Source organism: Somniosus microcephalus, chromosome 6, assembly GCF_052327205.1.
Source record: "Somniosus microcephalus isolate GS21.2 chromosome 6, FLI_Smic_1.0, whole genome shotgun sequence".
Classification (NCBI taxonomy): Eukaryota; Metazoa; Chordata; class Chondrichthyes; order Squaliformes; family Somniosidae; genus Somniosus; species Somniosus microcephalus.
In genome coordinates, this window is record NC_140992.1 from 102,008,437 (window position 1) to 102,026,735 (window position 18,299).

General features: G+C 44.4%; 1 protein-coding gene across 1 annotated transcript in view; it reads left to right on the forward strand.

The window, feature by feature from the left end:
* LOC147115965 (ephrin type-A receptor 3-like) overlaps positions 1 to 18,299 on the forward strand; it is a 441,173-nt gene that overhangs the window by 289,575 nt on the left and 133,299 nt on the right. The window contains exons 6-8 of the mRNA XM_085990636.1: positions 10,318 to 10,430; positions 12,357 to 12,519; positions 14,678 to 14,786. Of these exons, the coding sequence (XP_085846762.1) occupies positions 10,318 to 10,430; positions 12,357 to 12,519; positions 14,678 to 14,786 (385 nt within the window). The remainder of the gene's footprint in view (positions 1 to 10,317; positions 10,431 to 12,356; positions 12,520 to 14,677; positions 14,787 to 18,299) is intronic.

The window sequence follows — 18,299 nt, forward strand, 5'->3', positions numbered from 1 at the left end:
AGAGCAAGTATGTCTTTTCTTAAGTATGCACACCAAAACTGTATGCAGTATTTCAGGTGCGGTCTCACCAATACCTTGTACAACTGCAGCAATACCTCCCTGTTTTTATATTCCATCCCCCTAGCAATAAAAGCCAACATTCCATTGGCCTTCTTGATCACTTGCTGCACCTGCATACTAACTTTTTGAGTTTCGTGCACCAGGACCCCCAGATCCCTTTGTACTACAGTACTTTCCAGTTTCTTGCCATTAAGATAATAACTTGCTCTATGATTTTTCCTGCCAAAGTGCATAACCTCACACTTTCCAGTATTGTATTCCATCTGCCAAATCTCTGCCCACTTACTTAGCCTGTCTATGTCCCTTTGCAGGTTTTTTATGTCCTCCTCACTCACTACTTTCCGTCCCATCTTTGTATCATCTGCAAACTTTGATATGTTACACTCGGTCCCCTCCTCCAAATCGTTAATATAGATTGTAAAGAGTTGGGGACCCAGCACTGACCCCTGCGGAACACCACTAGTTACTGGTTGCCAATCTGAGAACGAACCATTTATCCCAACTCTCTGCTTTCTGTTAGAGAGCCAATCCTCCACCCACGCCAGAATATTACCCCCAATCCCGTGATTTTTTATCTTGAGCAATAATCTTTTGTGTGGCACCTTGTCAAATGCCTTTTGGAAGTCTAAATACACTACGTCCACTGGTTCTCCTTTATCCACCCTGTATGTTACATCCTCAAAAAACTCAAGCAAATTTGTCAAACATGACTTCCCCTTCATGAAACCATGCTGAGTTTGTCCTATTAAATTATGTTTATCCAAATGTCCCGTTACTGTCTCCTTAATAATGGACTCTAACATTTTACCAACCACAGATGTTAGGCTAACAGGTCTATAGTTTCCAGCCTTCTGCCTACTACCCTTTTTAAATAAGGGTGTTACATTAGCAGTTTTCCAATCTGCCGGGACCTTTGCTGAGTCCAGTGAGTTTTGGAAAATTATTACCAATGCATCCACAATCCCTACCGCCACTTCCCTCAAGACCCTAGGATGCAAGCCATCAGGTCCAGGGGATTTATCCGCCTTGAGTCCCATTATTTTACCAAGTACCACTTCCTTAGTGATTTTAATCGTATTTAGTTCCTCCCCCCCTAGAGCCCCCTGTTTGTCCAGTGTTGGGATATTCTTAGTGTCCTCTACTGTAAAGACTGATACAAAATAATTGTTCAATGTTTTTACCATCTCCATGTTTCCCACCATTAATTTCCCGGTCTCATCCTCTAAGGGACCAACATTTACTTTAGCCACCCTTTTTCTTTTTATATAACTATAGAAACTTTTGCTGTCTGTTTTTATATTTTTTGCTAATTTACTTTCATAATCTATCTTCCCTTTCTTAATCAATCTTTTAGTTATTTTTTGCTGTCTTTTAAAGACTTCCCAATCTTCCATCCTCCCACTAGATTTGGCTACCTTATATGCCCTTGTTTTTAGTCGGATACTATCCTTAATTACTTTACTTAGCCACGGATGGCTATCTTTTTTTTTACACCCTTTTTTCCTCAGTGGAATATATATTTTTTGGAAGTTGTAAAATAACTCCTTAAATGTACACCACTGATCATGCACCGTCTTACCCTTTAATCTAACCTCACCTGCAGCTGCCATCTGTTTTAGCCTAAGGAGAGAGTCACTGGAGAGCCTGGGTTCAAGGGCTCACCTTTGTACAGTGATTGTCAGTGTTTGCAGCACCTCAATGCTGTTAAACACTAAAAAAATCATGTCAAAAAGAAATGGTGATGTCCCCTTTAAGAAAACCAGCAGATGACGCATCATCAATTGGCATTATCTGACACCAGCTTTCTCTTAATTGGCCGGCAAGCCGGCAGGCGGGCTTAACAACGCCAATTGATGCAAAATAGCGTCTGTGCATTGGACGTCGCTGGGGGCGGGACTAGAACCCGAAAGGCAGCAGTCCTGCCCTCAACGCGCCTCTTCAGGTAAGATCCCGACCAAAGTGTTTGCAGCCCTCGAGTAACTTGCCAAATGTGCCCTTTATTTTAACTCCTGTGAACCTATACCATGAGGTGTCAGCATGCTATGGGAAGCATTAGACAATCCCTATCTTGTTTTTTTGCTCATGATCCCACATAATTCCATTTTCCATTGGACTTGAATCAGGAATAAAAATCTAAGGCAGATTTTCTCCTCCTTTGCCCCTAGGCAATGAAACCTGGTGTAGTTCTCCCACAGTCACCCTGGCTGAGACTCAGCAAAGATCAAAAGTCAAACTCATGTGACCATTGTGAAAGTCTGTGGCCTATTTTACGATTAAGAGAAACCTGATTCTGACTTCCTTTCAATATTCTGATAGCAATACCACTAATAGGGAGTAATATGAATACTTTTTCCCCCTGTAATCTCACTCTCTCTGGAGATACATGTATTTGGTTTGTAATTTGAGTTTTAGGCAGTAAACAGAGTCTAATATTTATGATTTCATGGGTTGCGTCTTTTTTCCCATTATGAAAATCAAGATCGACTTGACATTTTGTGAACTTGTGCCAAAAAGGGATTAGTCAGTGCATACTTGAGTAATCAGAGCCGAGTGATTGCACTGCTAATGATCCACAACTCTAATCACTTTGCACAGTTGTAATTGCGAGTCTCTCAGAGCTATTCATTTGTAGATGCACTTGTGTGCTGTGAGAGAGATGGCAAAGTGAAGTGCTTACTGCACAATTGAAGATACTGCAAAACCATATGGCCAATTTTCTTTTAGCTATAATGAATTTATACTATTAATTTGGAGGCACGACCTCCCAACATATTCCCAGCTGTCCTTCTAGGGTAGGAGAGAGGAAGTGTGCTAGTCTTGGCTGGGTTGCGCAGAAGAGAGGGAGAATTAGATGGAGGAATTCATTCAAGATCGTTCGTGCATCCAGTAGTTTGATCAAGGATTACCCTCGGCCCCGGAGTTATCCTCGTGTATGATTCATTCACATTCCCGATCAAGGGAAATAATATGGATGCGAGGAAGATGTGATTAAAACAGCAAAAATTCATGAAGATAATGAGATTACTGTGAAGAAAATCGTCTGATGACTAATCGGATGTTTAAGCCAAAATTAAGGAAAACTCAAGCAGAATGTCTTTTATCCTTGAGCTTTAGTGAAATAAGTATCCAGTGTCTAATTAACAGTTGAATAACATAAGGCTAGACGAAAAAAAAACACGGCACTTGGTGGCTTCCTGGATGGCTGAGCTGGTTAAGACCAGAAAGGCCCCAGATTCAATCCGTGGTCTGTGCTAAATTAGCTAATCCCAGCCATAGTGGCTGTAAAAACCCCATACTCTCATAGTCCCTTGGTTAGGGGAGGGAAAAATTAGCCTGGTTACCCATTGCTGATCGTTAGTTGTCTGTCTCGCCTCTTGCAACTGATGGTGGCGGAGGGGGATTTTCCTCCATAGGAACATAGGGACAGGCCATTGAGCCCCTCGAGTCTGTTCCACCATTCAATGAGATCATGGCTGATCTGTGACCTAACTCCATATACCTGCCTTTGGCCCATATCCCTTAATACCATTGGTTAACAAAAATCTATCAAGCTCCGATTTAAAATTAACAATTGATCTAGCATCAATTGCTGTTTGCGGAAGAGAGTTCCAAACTTATACCACCCTTTGTATATAGAAGTGTTTCCTTGCGTCTGCGCTCACTCGGAGGTCGAACTCCAAACCATCGTCAACACCTTCACCGAAGCGTACAAGAGCATGGGCCTTACACTAAACATCCGTAAGACAAAAGTCCTCTACCAACCTGCCCCCGCTACACAGTACTGCACCCCGATTATCAAAATCCACGACAAGGCCTTGGACAACGTGGATCACTTTCCATACCTCGGGAGCCTACTGACAACAAGGGCAGACATCGACGACGAAGTCCAACACTGCCTTCAGTGTGTCAGTGCAGCCTTCGGTCACCTGAGGAAGAGAGTGTTTGAAGACCAGGACCTCAAACCCGGCACTAAGCTCATGGTCTACAGGGCAGCAGTGATACCCACCCTGCTGTATACCTCAGAGACATGGACCATGTACAGCAGGCACCTCAAAGCACTGGAGAGGTACCACCAACGCTGCCTCCGCAAGATCCTGCAAATCCATATGAGACTCCCAAAACAAGCGCTCTACTCGGAGTTCCGGCACGGCAAGAGAGCCCCAGGTGGGCAGAGGAAACGCTTCAAGGACACCTTCAAAGCCTCCTTGAAAAAGTGTAACATCCCCATCGACACCTGGGAATCCCTGGCCCAAGACCGCACAAAGTGGAGGAGAAGCATTCGGGAAGGCGCCGAACACCTCGAGTCTCTTCGCTGGGAGCAAGCGGAAGCCAAGCACAAACAGCGGAAGGAGCGCACGTCAACCTAAGCACCCCACCCACCCGCCCCTTCAACCACCGTCTGCCCCACCTGTGACAGAGGCTGTAGGTCCCGCATTAGACTCATCAGTCACCGGCGAACTCATTTTTAATGTGGAAGCAAGTCATCCTCGGTTCCGAGGGACTGCCTAAGAGAAGAAGTGTTTCCTAACTTCACTCCTGAAAGGTCTGGCTCTAATGTTTAGACTATGCCCCCTAGTCGTAGAATCCCCACCCAGCGGAAATCGTTTCTCTCTATCTATCCTATCTGTTCCCCTTAATATCCTGAAAACTTTGATCAGATCACCCCTTAACCTTCTAAATTCTAGGGAATATAACCCTAATTTGAGTAATCTCTCCTCATAGCTTAACCCTTGAAGTCTGGGTATCATTCTGGTAAACCTACGCTGCACTCCCTCCAAGGCCAATATATCCTTCCTGAGGTGTGGTGCCACTTGTAAAGTGGAAGGCCAGAAGAAAAGAGGCAGTAGGGGGACTGTGCCAATCGAAGGCAGGGGAAACTGGATGAAAAGTGAAAGACGGCCAGTTCCCCTCTCCCAAGCCTTCCAGTTGCTGGGCTTGTTCAGCGCTAATTCAAAGTGCAGTGTTGGCCCACGGAGAGGGCTTTTGCCTCATTAAAATCGACCCTGCTCATTTCAAATGTTGCTGTAGAACACCACAGCTTCTTCCCCACCATCAGTGGCGGAATCCCACTGAAGAACGAGATCCTGCTAGGAATCCGCCCTGCCTATGTAGCTGACCCCGAACCAGGAACTACCCATTTCAAATACTACTTAATGAAATCCTCGGCTGCTCTCAGGTAAAGCTGTACAGAGTTTTGAAGACATTTGTCTCTCTGGGAGGTGGAGGAGGAGGAAGATACAGATAGAGCAGTAGCTGCAGGGAGTGCAAATAGAAGGAGGTGAGGTCACAGGAATTCATACCATCTCAAAAGAGCTTATAGGCCGAGAACAACATACCTGCAATTCATAGAAAACATAGACGATAGGAGCAGGAGTAGGCCATTCGGCCCCTCGAGCCTGCTCCGCCATTTAATGAGATCAAGGCTGATCATCCAAATTCAGTACCCTGTCCCTGCTTTCTCCCCATATCCCTTGATCCCTTTAGCCTTAAGAAATATATCTAACTCCTTCTTGAATATATTTAATGAAAGGGCCTCAACTGCCTTTTGTGGTAGAGAATTCCACAGGTTCACCGCTCTCTGGGTGAAGAAATTCCTCCTCATCTCTGTCCTAAATGTCTTACCCCTTATCTTTAGACTGTGACCCCTGGTTCTGAACTCCCCCGCCATCGGGAACATCCTTCCTGCATCTAGTCTGTCTAGTCCTGTTAGAATTTAATAAGTTTCAATAAGATCCCCAGAAAGCCGTGGAAGCTACATCATTAAATAAATTTAAAACAGAAATAGATAGTTTCCTAGAAGTAAAGGGAATTAAGGGTTACGGGGAGTGGGCAGGAAATTGGACATGAGTCTAGGTTCGGAATGGTCATGGCCCTGTGGGTAGTGGAGCGGGCCATGTAGCCTGGTTCTGCTCCTACTTCTTGTGTTCTAATTCTGTGTTAGATTTCAGGAGATGGTTTTATTCCTGTTCCTGGCTGGGGTGGAGATCGCCTTTACAGAAGGTAAGTACTGTAGAAAATATAGGGAGAGAGTAATCTCCTGGACGAGTTTCGATCGCCTAGATGGGTCGGAGAGGAATTTCCCAGATTTTTTCTCCCAAATTGGCCATTGGGTTTTTTATCTGGTTTTTCACCTCTCCCGGGAGATCACATGGGTTCGGGTGGGATGGAGAGTGATAGAAGATTTGAGGTTAGGATCAGACCAGCCATGATCGTATTGAATGGTGGCGCAGGCCTGCTCCTATTTCTTATGTTCTTATGTTCTTCTAAACTCCAGCGAATATAAGCCCAATCGACCCCAATCTCTCCTCATACGTCATTCCTGCCATCCCAGGTATCAGTCTGGTGAATCTTCACTGCACTCCCTCCATGGGAAGAACATCATTCCTCAGATAAGGTGACCAAAACTGCACACAATACTCAAGGTGTGGTCTCACCAAGGCCCTGTACAACTGCAGCAAGACATCCTTGCTCCTGTACTCAAATCCTCTCGCTACGAAGGACAACATACCATTTGCCTTCTTAACTGCCTGCTGCACCTGCATGCTTACCTTCAGCAACTGGTGCACAAGGACACCCAGGTCTCGTTGCACTTCCCCTTCTCCCAATCTATTGCTGTTCAGATAATAATCTGCCTTCCTGTTTTTCCCACCAAAGTAGATAACCTCGCATTTATCCACATTATACTGCATCTGCCATGCATCGGCCCTGTTACGTAGTTATGTTGGGACTACATTGTACAAGTGTAGTAACACTCAAATCAAGTGTAGCAGCACTACGATGCTGGGAAAGTAGTGCGCAGGCGCCGCACAGGACTTGAAAATATCACCCCACACCATGCGGCAGGCAGCCATTACAACACAAATAAAACAGTAGTTATAATTACAAACTACCGAGTCCAGAGTCGTCTTTACAAAGCACTACGAGCGCTAGAAGACATAACAGGCCCAATCATCCAGCCTGTCCAAATGATACTGGAGTTTCTCGGCATCCTCCTCACAGCACACACGCCCACCCAGCTTTGTGTTGTCTGCAAACTTGGAGATATTACATCTAGTTCCCTCGTCTAGATCATTAATATATATTGTGAATAGCTGGGGTCCTAGCACCGATCCCTGCGGTACCCCTTTGAGGTGTAGTCCAGAAGAAGGCTTTGATTGTCCAGGGAGGCAGCGACTGAGTAATGTGGCATCCTGCTGTTGTAGTCAAGGTCGTGGAAGTCCTGAACTTCTTTGCCTCCAGCTCCTTCCAAGCTGCCAAAGGGGGTATCAGCTACATTAGGTATTCTATTGCAGTGAAAACCTGGAAAATGGGGCGGTCAGGCCTACTCCCGCCCCAACCAGTATTTATCGCCCCCTGCCTTGCCTGGTCTGTCATTGCTCACTCAATCCTTTCCCACCTGCCACATGCAAATTGTGGCCATGGCGTAGGTCTCAGGTCCTACTGGATTTTCCGTTTTTCCACCAGTGTTACCGCTTCCTGGGACTAGCGTGGGAAACGGCTGTATCTGCCCCGAGGCACCCCAAAGAGGGAGTGGGTCTTGTAATGGCCCCCTCTTCCTCTATTTTCTCCCCAGTGACTTCCCTGTCAAAGGCCCCCATCTCCACGAAGGTCTTTAGTTGGTCTTCATTTCAGATTTTCAGGGCATTGCTGCCCCTTTACAGTCCCTGAATGAATCCCCACTGCTGGAGTTTCCTGCCTTTGCAATGGTGGGCTCCCACTTGACGCGGGGAATCCTGCCAGAAACCCACCGTGCATACTTAATGAGTCCCAACATAGGAAAATGGGTCAGAGCTGGGATAGATATGGAGGGGTGGGCGCAAGTCCTGTCCTGATGGAACTCCTCCCCCAAGAGGAGAATCCCCTCCAATATACTTTGAAAGGAAACTCAAATAAACTTTATAGATATGATTCTGAGCAATCGGTTGGTTCATATGCACCTCAGGCCATCCAGTAGTTTATTTTCGATGAATAACCGGCTCTTGTCATATATCCTCTATATCATGCATGTCTTTGGAGAGTTTGATAGACTTGAAGGTTTTTCTTTTGCTATTCTTTATAAATTTGGCTAGTTTTTGGAATAGTTTTTGTTGTAAAGTACAAACTTTTCTTGTCTTTCACTATTTTATTGATACCACTATGCTGGTTGTTCCTCTAAACTTTCCCAGCTGTTCCTGCTAAGCTTCAAATATATCACCCGCTAGTCTTCCTTATTTATCCATACTGTGTTGAAATCGAGACTCATTGCTCCAACTTCAAGGGTGTAAGTTTGCTACTTTTGTATTGGTACAAAACAATTTCAGGTACACAGTCATGAAAGTGGCAGGCTTACGCAGGAGCCAAAGCTTCTTTGTCTCAGACCTCAACATGGCCCACAAAAATGGGCAGTTGGCAGTATAACTCAAGTCTGTTAAACCTTGAAATGGTGGAACCCATTTCCTCTTGCAATATTCAAGCTATTATGACCTCAATTTGACATTGCCTGATCATGACAGGCTGATTTACCCATGTTCTCTCCTACTCATTTTCAACCTTGGTAGCATCCTGCACTTTGACCCTTGACTCTTCACCTTGATTTCTCAATAAAGAAAAACAAAATGTCTGCAATTGTAATAACAAAATAAATTTCTATTTGCACATCTCCAGTTTTATTTCATTAAATAACTCTCGCTAAAGTATACTGAAGGATGAGTTATTTCCAGTCTCCTTAATCTGAGGTGAAAGCATCCATTTTACAATACAGCCTAAATATAATAGCAACTCCAACCACATGTATTATACATGCATTTTATCTTGGCTGTAATTCTGTGCTTAAGTGACTCGAGCCACTTCTGCTCTCATTGCCAGCATCAAGTAATACGAACATACAAAAAGGTCGGTCAGGAAAAGACCTGTAGGTTCATCTGGTCTGTCCCTTACAGTTGTGGTGCCTTATGGATCACATCAAGAGGCTCCTTACTCTCTCGGTGCCATGTAGTCTCCTGGGAGAAGCAAAAAAAAAGCTTAAAAACCCTAGGCGATTTAGCGGGAAAAAATCTGGAAAATTCTTCTCCGATCCCCCTAGACGATTGAAACTAGACCAGGAGACTAATCCCAGGTCAGATATAGCATGGGCCATATTCAGAGCGTTCCCTCTAGTCTGTCCCAACTACACCCATACTTCAGCCTCAGAAAGATAACCCTTGTGCTTCAGGTTTGAATGTCTCCATTTCCTGCAAGAGCCATCTTCACAGCATCGCTAAGTGAAACCACCAATTCGGTTCCAATTTGAGTTTAATTCTGGCTACTTTCACGCTCACAAAGTATTATCGAGACTCTTCAAGTTCACACTACTTGAGACCTGATAGAGAGAAGACATTTTTTATCTGATCAGTGTGGACTGGAATTGAACCCAGCTGCCAGGGTGAAGGGGTAGTGTGCCAATGCAATACTGTCACAGTTGTCACAATCAATATTTATGAAATACAGTGCTAAATTAAAACGTTGTACTTCTGACATACTGCGATCCTTCAGCACAAGCAACAGGAACAACCTTGAGACTGTAATTTGTTACCTCAGCCTCAAAACCGCATGCCAAGTAGCTGCACCACATAACAAGAAAACAAAGACTATGCAAAATATGCAACATAAAATATGATACCAGGGGATAAGTAAAAGGTTAAGATTTAGCCTGAAGACATTCACAGACTGAAGGGGGTTCATGAACACAACTTTTTACATCGGAGCGCTTGATGCCATTACAGCCTTTGATTTCATTTCCAGATCTCCACCATTCCATATAAAATTGTCATCACATGAGGGTTTGTGATAACAGTCTTCATTTATTTTTTGACAGCACTAAGGAACTGGCTCCTGCAGTCGTCACATTAATCGTTTTTAAACAGTTTGAACATTTTAAGTTACAGAAGCTCCCATTCATGAATACAACACGTTTGATAGATTTTAGAGACTGCTGTGTTAAGGAGCCATGGCTGAGTTAAAAAACAGCGTCATCTGACATATAGAAGTGTACTGGCTTACGGAAGTGGTGAAACATGACTAATGTTGTGTCATTCTCAGCATCTTGGGGAGAGGAGTTAAAGTCTGGGGCATTACTTAAGTAAATGTGATGCAACTGGTGCTGTGTAAGGGAGGATAACCATTCTTTCACCTTTGATGCAGTAATATCCAAGCTGGTGTGTTGCCAGTATGTTGTGTCATGAAGTTGTTACCATGGATGTGTATCACTTTACTAATGATATGCTTTTATCCATGTTCAAGTGAACGTGATTCTGAAGGAGAGGAGGAGTAAGGATAGTATCACTCTGGCATGGCAGGGCCCAGACCGCGCTAATGGTGTCATTGTGGAATACGAGGTCATCTACTATGAAAAGGTTAGTAATAAAATGTGCATGGAGCTTCAGATTAATAAGTAATCATATTCTAAATGACCTCCATGACCTCCATGAAGATGACAAAGAGTGCTGGAGCACCAAGGGACTGCACTGCAGAGCGGAGGGCCATAGGCCAATGCCACGGCTCTGCTGAGTTCCCTATCTGAGTCACATTCTATGGGGAGGCAATGAATGACGCTAAGCATCTCCTGAAGGAGAGGAAGTGGCATTGGCAAAGACGTGGGAACAGATCGTGGCTGCATTTGGTGCATGGCCCAGCAACACCAGAGTAAGAAAATAGACTTTTAACCAGAAAACATCCATCAAAGTCAAACAAAATTATTAAATTGAAATGTTACAAAAATTGAGAATTCAGCAGGATGAAGAATCAACTTCATCTACCTTCACTCATTGGTGCCACCAGTCGTTGTTAGTTCCTGTCTAAGTCTCCTCATGCCACTCCCTTTATTGGGGAATGGCCTGGTGACCTGGTACTCCAGCTACACCATTATAAATCTACAGCACTAAGAGGTGACTCTCTCCAATTTTCTGCTCCTTGCCTGTGGAGGAGCCCCAGACTTTCAATTGGTACCCCCTACAGCAATATGGCTAAAACCTGTATCTGGAATTCTTGATGTGACCCATGACCTATTCAGCATGCTGGAGATCCAATGTACCACCTTCCTGCTTTATTTACATTTTTTGATTTTATCCTGTTAATCCAGATCCAGGAATTTCTGGATGGTCACACACAAAAATGATGACTGTCATGCAAAACTGAACAAGGATGGGGTTAAAATTGGGTAGAATATATATTTAATGGAGAGCTTTACTATAGGATAATGACTTGAAGTCCAAAGTGTCATTTTCACACTTCAAGCCTCCCAAGATGTTTTTATAAACTCTTTGGCCTAGAGAAAAAGCCCTAACCACTTTTATATTGATCTTCAGCGCCATTTCCTATATTTTGGGTCTCATGCAGCCAGGGACCAAATACAGCTAAAACTGCTGGAATCTGTTAAACTGGCTGTCAGGAAGATAAATTTCCCCTCGTACCTTAGTACCTACTGCTGGTCTAACTGTGTGTGGCAGAAGTGCAGCACGGGCAGCAGCGTGATCCAGGCACATCACATTGTTGACATTACAGCATGATGTCATCACATATATTACCCCGCCCCTCTAGTCTCATGATATTACAAGTCGAAAGTATGAAGCCGCAAATTACTCTGTGCATGCTCAGTAGCCTATTTGTTACGGCTATTCTGCATATACATTCCCTTTCACAAGAAAGGCAGCGACACCATTGTAAAGTAAATTTGGGAGAGTGCCGTACTTTGGCCTATATCAAAAAAAGGCTTTCCTGACTCTGATCTCTGACCTGTCACCTAGAATCACAAACCCTCCAGCAGACAATTTTACAGTGGTAAACATCACTTCACATCACCTTGAACTGTGTGATATGACTGGCTTATTGGCAGAAGTCAAAGAGCAGGGTGTTTGGCCTCTCTCTTTACCAAGTACTGCACGAGGGAGGGAATCAAGTTTTATTAAGAAATACAAGTACGGAAGGGGTTGTGTAGAATGGCATGCAACAGGTGCGAAATTGGTCAACGGCAATAGCGCAAAACGGGTTAATAGTGAATCAGCAGCCCGCTTTGCATTGTGCCCAATTTTCACTTCCATCGGACATGGTGTAAACAGGCTGCCGACACGCTTTTAGCCTGTTTTGCACTACTGCCATTGATCAATTTCACCCCCAATGTGTTTTAACTGCACCGGTTATATATATCTGGGATTGCAATCTCTGATATCTACAGTGGGTCCTCCATACCAGGATCAATCAATAACCTACTGGAACTTCAGAGCAAAATGAGTCCAACCACTATAAAGTAATTATGACAACACTTTTTATATTCATTGCAACAGAATCAAAGGGACCAAAACTACACGGTTTTAAAAACCAAATCTAACAGTATGACGGTTGATGGACTAAAACCGGGCACAACGTACGTGTTCCGGGTCAGAGCTCACACCAGCGGAGGACATGGGACCTATGGTGGTGAAATTGAGCTGGAGACCAGTCAAGAAGGTAAGCAGAGAAAAATCTACTTGGAACACACCTCATTAATGGAGAACTGTGAGGATTATAGCACAAGAGTAAATCCAAGTTAACAGTGGTACTATTTTCTGTCACTGATGGTGCGTTTTAAGAGATTCTGGAGCAAATATTTACTCAAAGACCCCAAAATAATGCATTATTGGGCAGGAGCAGGAATTGGCAGTAGTTAAAAGGGCAGAGGTGAAAATGATATTGGGAGTCTGAACTGTGTCATTTGATCCTGACTTGCACTTCTGTAGGAGCCTCCCATCCCTTACTGACAGGAACTCCAGCTACCTGAATGGACGCCTACTCAGAAATCGGCGCAGACACCAATGCAGTGGGAAGTCGGCACGACAACCTACCGTTTGAATTTGGTCCCACTACCACTCCATTTTTGAGTGCAAATGGGGCAGTAGTGAGTTGACAATTGCCCCCGTGAGATGACAATTGCCCCCAATAAATCAAAAAGGCCAGTGATACAACCGGTCTCGTATATGGTAAATTAAATTTGAAATGTTTTAACTACTTGGGAACTTTTAAAATTTGCCTCACATCAAGCCACAGTTATATCCCACCTTGTGTGAAACCCAGGTGGTGTGAGGCTACCTTTTAAAAAATTAATTCTCAGGATATGGGCATTGCTGACAAGGCCAGCATTTATTACCCATCCCTAGTTGCCCTTGAGAAGTTGGTGGTGGGCCGCCTTCTTGAATCGCTGCGATCCTTGTGTTGAAGGCAGTCTCACAATATACCTGTTGTAGGTGGATTCATAACTCTGGCTTTAGTGCACTTAGAAGAACTTCACAGCTGAATTACACTGCAGTACCACTTGGCATCACCTTAAACTGTGTGATATGACTGGCCTATTAAGACTTGTCACCTGGAATAGTGCTCTTTAATGAGTGTAAAAGGCCCTTAATGCACAAGTATAGTCTGTCATAAAAATAGCTTTCTAATAACTGAGAGGGAAAGTGTCTTAAACTCACTGTCATGTAATAGACATCCTGTGAGTCTAAATTACTGAGAGCAGAGACCATGTTGAAATGTTCGTTCTGAGACACTGTGTGGCTGGTGATAGTAAAGGGATAATGATTATTCACTCAGGTGGATTATTGCCTTTTTATTTTCAGCTAGAGGGAACTATCACTTGTTTGGGCAGTGAAAGCAGCATTCACTCCTGGAGGCTGAGTGTTTTTTATAACATAACTACGAGCTAACATAGCCATTAAAAAGAATGAGGTTCACGGGTATTCAATAAATCCGGACTCATTTTTAAAGCTTTCTCTGACCAGTTCTGTCAGGCCAACACTTCCTTTGATTTAATTGCTATAGAGCTATTCACAGGCTGCCAGTGTAAAAGTATTTAACAAAGTAATCTATGACTTGCAAGGAATTAATACGTGTGTATATATGCGTGTGTATGTATTACTGGACTCTACAGAGAGTTCATTGAATCAACTGAATAGACTTAAAAATGCTGAAATGCCAAAATTGAAAGAAGAAATGTCTACTGGGCTTGATTGGGTCAATGGAAATTCTGTTTGGAAAATGAGACTTTGACCCAATTTGGATCTAAATAAAAAAGAATGTATTTGGAGGGAGGAAATGACCTTTCGTACATGACGAACACCATTTTCAGAGGCCTTATAGAGGTTATCAATGTCTGATTACTAGCCAGAGATCCTTGATGAGCAACGTGCATGTGTGGACATCACCAGATCAAGCAGGGCCATGAATAGATCAGCGTGCCAGTGCTTGGAGACTATGCCCACACACTTGGACCAGATCCCAGAGGGTTAGGAGTACTCCAGCAGGAGTCACTGCCTTCAGAGAGAGATAGAGAAGAGAACAATTGGGGGAAGGGTGGGGTGGTGGCACCATCATCAGTGAAATGTTTGGAGCTTTTCTGGCACTATTGGAACATGCAGAACAATTCAGGTTTTTTTTTCTCTTTGTACATAACACGTGGTAAATGGTGTCAGAGCATCAATGCTCGAGAGTGACCTGACACACCAGTCATTAAGTAGCTGAAAGGACAGCGTAAGTTTTCAAGCTTGTAGTATTTATATTGTTTTGTTATGTCTGTAATACTCCTATTTCAGTAAACACACCACACAAAACCAACAATTGTACTTCATTTTTTTAGATATGCTAGCTATTGGCGATCCAAACCAACCCACCATCATGGCAGTATCCGTTGCTGGTGGAATAGTCCTCCTGATCTTCCTCGTTACCTGCTTTGTCGTTAGTGGAAGGTAAACAAAATTAATTTCTTACTGAGTTTATTCTTTGTTCTTTTCGTCCAGTGCTTTTGACATGTGAGTTTAACAGGTGGCAATGTCCCCATGATGGAATAACTTGTCACTGTCTCTCAGTCTATGCTCACACACTGTGGCCAGGTGCTGTCAGTGCTGGGGTGGGGAGATTGTTTGTGGATTGAAACTGTATAAATATTAGTTTGGGTTATCAGAGAGCAACTACTTAGAGCTTTACCTCAAGTGATTAAATGGGTGGGAGTCCATCACAGGATAGATTGGACATGGTTTGTGGAAGGAATGGGTTTGTTGAGTGCAGTGCATGATAACTATCAAGTGCACAACTTGCTGGGTCAAAACAAGAGAGGTGTTGAGGCCAGTACCTATGGATGTATCATTTGAGAATCACATGGACAGCTAATGTAGGAATTGGTAATGGGAAAAAAAGAAGGAAAGCGAGCAAGACAAAATGGAGATGCACATAGCTCAATAGTTCAGAAGAGTTGACAAGGTTGTACAACTGGCTCTGGATTGAGGGATATTCACCATTAAAGTGCCAAACTCTATGGGGTAGTAGTTGCCAATGCCAACACAGAACCATGTAGGCAGATGCTAACACTTCCTTTTGTTGGACGGAGTTGGCTGGTACACGAAAGAAGATGCTTTTCCAGATATGGAAGATGTTAAAAAGCATGGAAAGGGGAAAGACCATTTTGCAATCAAGCACATTGTTTCCACGGCACACATATGGTCCACCCCAACATGGAATCCCACCCATTTTATCTCTTGAGGGAAAGTGCCAAGAGCTCCCTGATACCCAAACGTATTGTGCAAAACTTCCTATTGAATATGTATGCATCTCCATGATTCAGCTTTTGTCTGCTGAGGCACTCAGCCTCAGCAGCATAAAAAGAACCTTTTGCATGGAGTTATTTTCTTGTGGTGCAGCAACCGAACACAGTACATTTTAGATAATGTGCAATTTGATGTCCACTTGGGGACATTTTCCTGGTGATGTTTCCTCCAAAATAGTTGCTTGCTCGAACCAGATTGGCTCTTACTTTTTCTCACCCTGGCATGTTGTTACCTGTAATTTGGTAAAAGGCTCTGAGAACTTCACCTCACCCACATGCTGGCTTGCCTTGCAGTTGAGTTAAATATTCCCACTGCTGATTTTAAAATGGAAACCTAGTGAGTCAGAGGCTCTGAGGTATTTGATGTGTGACCTTCATGGGTGTAATGTATGTAATGTATATATACCTTAAGGGAGAGAACTACTTTTTACAGCTCCTGTATACTGTAGTACCGGCAGTGACCACACCTGTATATAAACCCTGAGTAGTGATCTGTACAGTTAGTTCTAGAGTAACCCTCATTCAGTAAACACCTGTTGAATCGTTCCCTGCAGTCTGTTGTCTGATTATTGAAGGACACAACATTAAGATACATGGACCTAACATTGGCGACGAGGCAGATTCGAAGCTACCTGCAACTCTGCATCACCTCCCAGGGATTCGCTCCTGGAGAACAGTGGAAGAAGGTCGAGTCCAGAAGCACGGGCGTCGACCACGGGCAACCGCCCAGTCATCCAGCGGAGATTTGAGCATTGCAGGGGAGGCTGTCGAGAGCCAGGCTTGGCTTTCCAGTCACAGTGGTCCAGCAAAACGGGCTGGCAACAGGTACTGCGCAGACCCTTCCCGGACAGCAACGGGCTAGAGCCCGACAAAGCGGCACAGAAAAAGGCCGAGCAGCGTCGACGGGGGAGAGAGAGAGGGTAGAGCACACAGGGCGCAGCCAGTGTTCAGGACCGAGCGGCGTCAACGGGGGAGAGAGACAAGAGAGAGCAGAGCGCAGCCGGTGTTCAAGGGCCGAGCAGCGTCGACGGGGGAGAGAGGCGCGCAGGAAAACGCCAGGCGCTGCCATTGCCACGAGGACCGCAGAGAGCGGCATTGGCAGCAGCGCAGGAGCAGCGCACGAAACCCACAGGGCGTCGCCATTTGCCACGAGGACCGCCGAGAGTGGCGTTGGCAGCAGCGCGGGAGACGCCATTTTAAGCCGCAGCAGGGAAGAAAGGAAAGCGCGGGAGACGCCGTTTTAAGCCAGTCTAACCACACCCAAAAATGCCAAAGAGTGGCAGTATCACAGCGTTCGACAATGAAGTCGAAGATTGGACGACATATGTCGAACGCATAGAAGTATACTGCAAGGCGAATTAAGTGCCAGATGACAAGAAAGCGCTGGTATTGTTGAATTCAATGGGTGCAAAAACGTATGGCTTACTATGAAACCTAGTAACCCCAGAGAAGCTAGTAGAAAAGGATTTTGAAAACATAGTGTCAATCCTACAGGACCACTTAAACCCCACACCGCTGCTGATAGCAGAAAGATTTAAGTTTCACAAAAGGAACCAGCATAAAGATGAAAGTAATGCTGAGTATTTAACGGAACTGCGCAAGCTATCAAAACACTGCCAGTTTGGAACGGGACTAGCAGATACCTTAAGGAACAAGTTTGTGTGTGGGCTTCAAAGTGAAGGAACCCAGAAACGGCTTCTATCAGAAAAGGATCTTACGCTGGACAAGGCTTTCAGCATTGCAGTATCACACGAAGCAGCAGCACGGGGCGCTGCAGAGATACAACAGAGACCGCAAGAATATGGCACAAATGAAATGTCATATGGAACAGTGAAGTGCTATCGCTGCGGCAGAACAACACATGACCATAATGATTGCTGGTTCAAGGACAAAGTGTGCAGACAGTGTGGAAAAGTAGGACACATAGCAAGAGTCTGCAGGTCGGGAAAGAAAACCAGCAGCAAGAAATCTCCACAGGAGAAGTACAAGAAGGTACATAAGGTGACGGAGAGTAGTTCAGACGAACAGAAGAGTGATACAGACTCCGGAAGCAAGCAGCTGGGTTGTCTGAAACTACATAATGTGATCAAAACGGAGGATCACCAAACTATCTGGGTCACGCTCAAGATAGCAGGAGTCCAAGTGAAAATGGAATTGGACACAGGATCAGCCCTAGTAGTTATAAACCGAAGGGACTACAAGCGGCTATTCTCACATGTACCCTTGAGAGATACAAAGATTGTCTTGAAGACGTACACGGGGCAAAAAGTCTACCCCAAAGGAAAAATAAGGGTGAACGTTATATATAACGGCAAGGAAACACCAAAAATGGACCTATATGTATTGCCAGATGGAGGACCACCACGACTAGGACGTGAATGGATCCGGAAGATACAGCTAGATTGGCATTCCATACAGGCACTGACTGTGGCTGACAAAAAGGATGACGACGTCACACCTGGGCGACTGTCAAAGATCCTAATTGACGCGAAAGAAGTGTTCCAGCAAGGACTCGGAACACTAAAAGGCATTACAGTGATGATTAAAATTGAAGAAAACGCAAGCCCAAAATTTTTTAAGGCCAGACCGGTACCTTATGCGATCCGCCCAGCCGTCGAAGCAGAGCTGGAGAGTCTGGAACGTTCAGGTGTACTGTCCA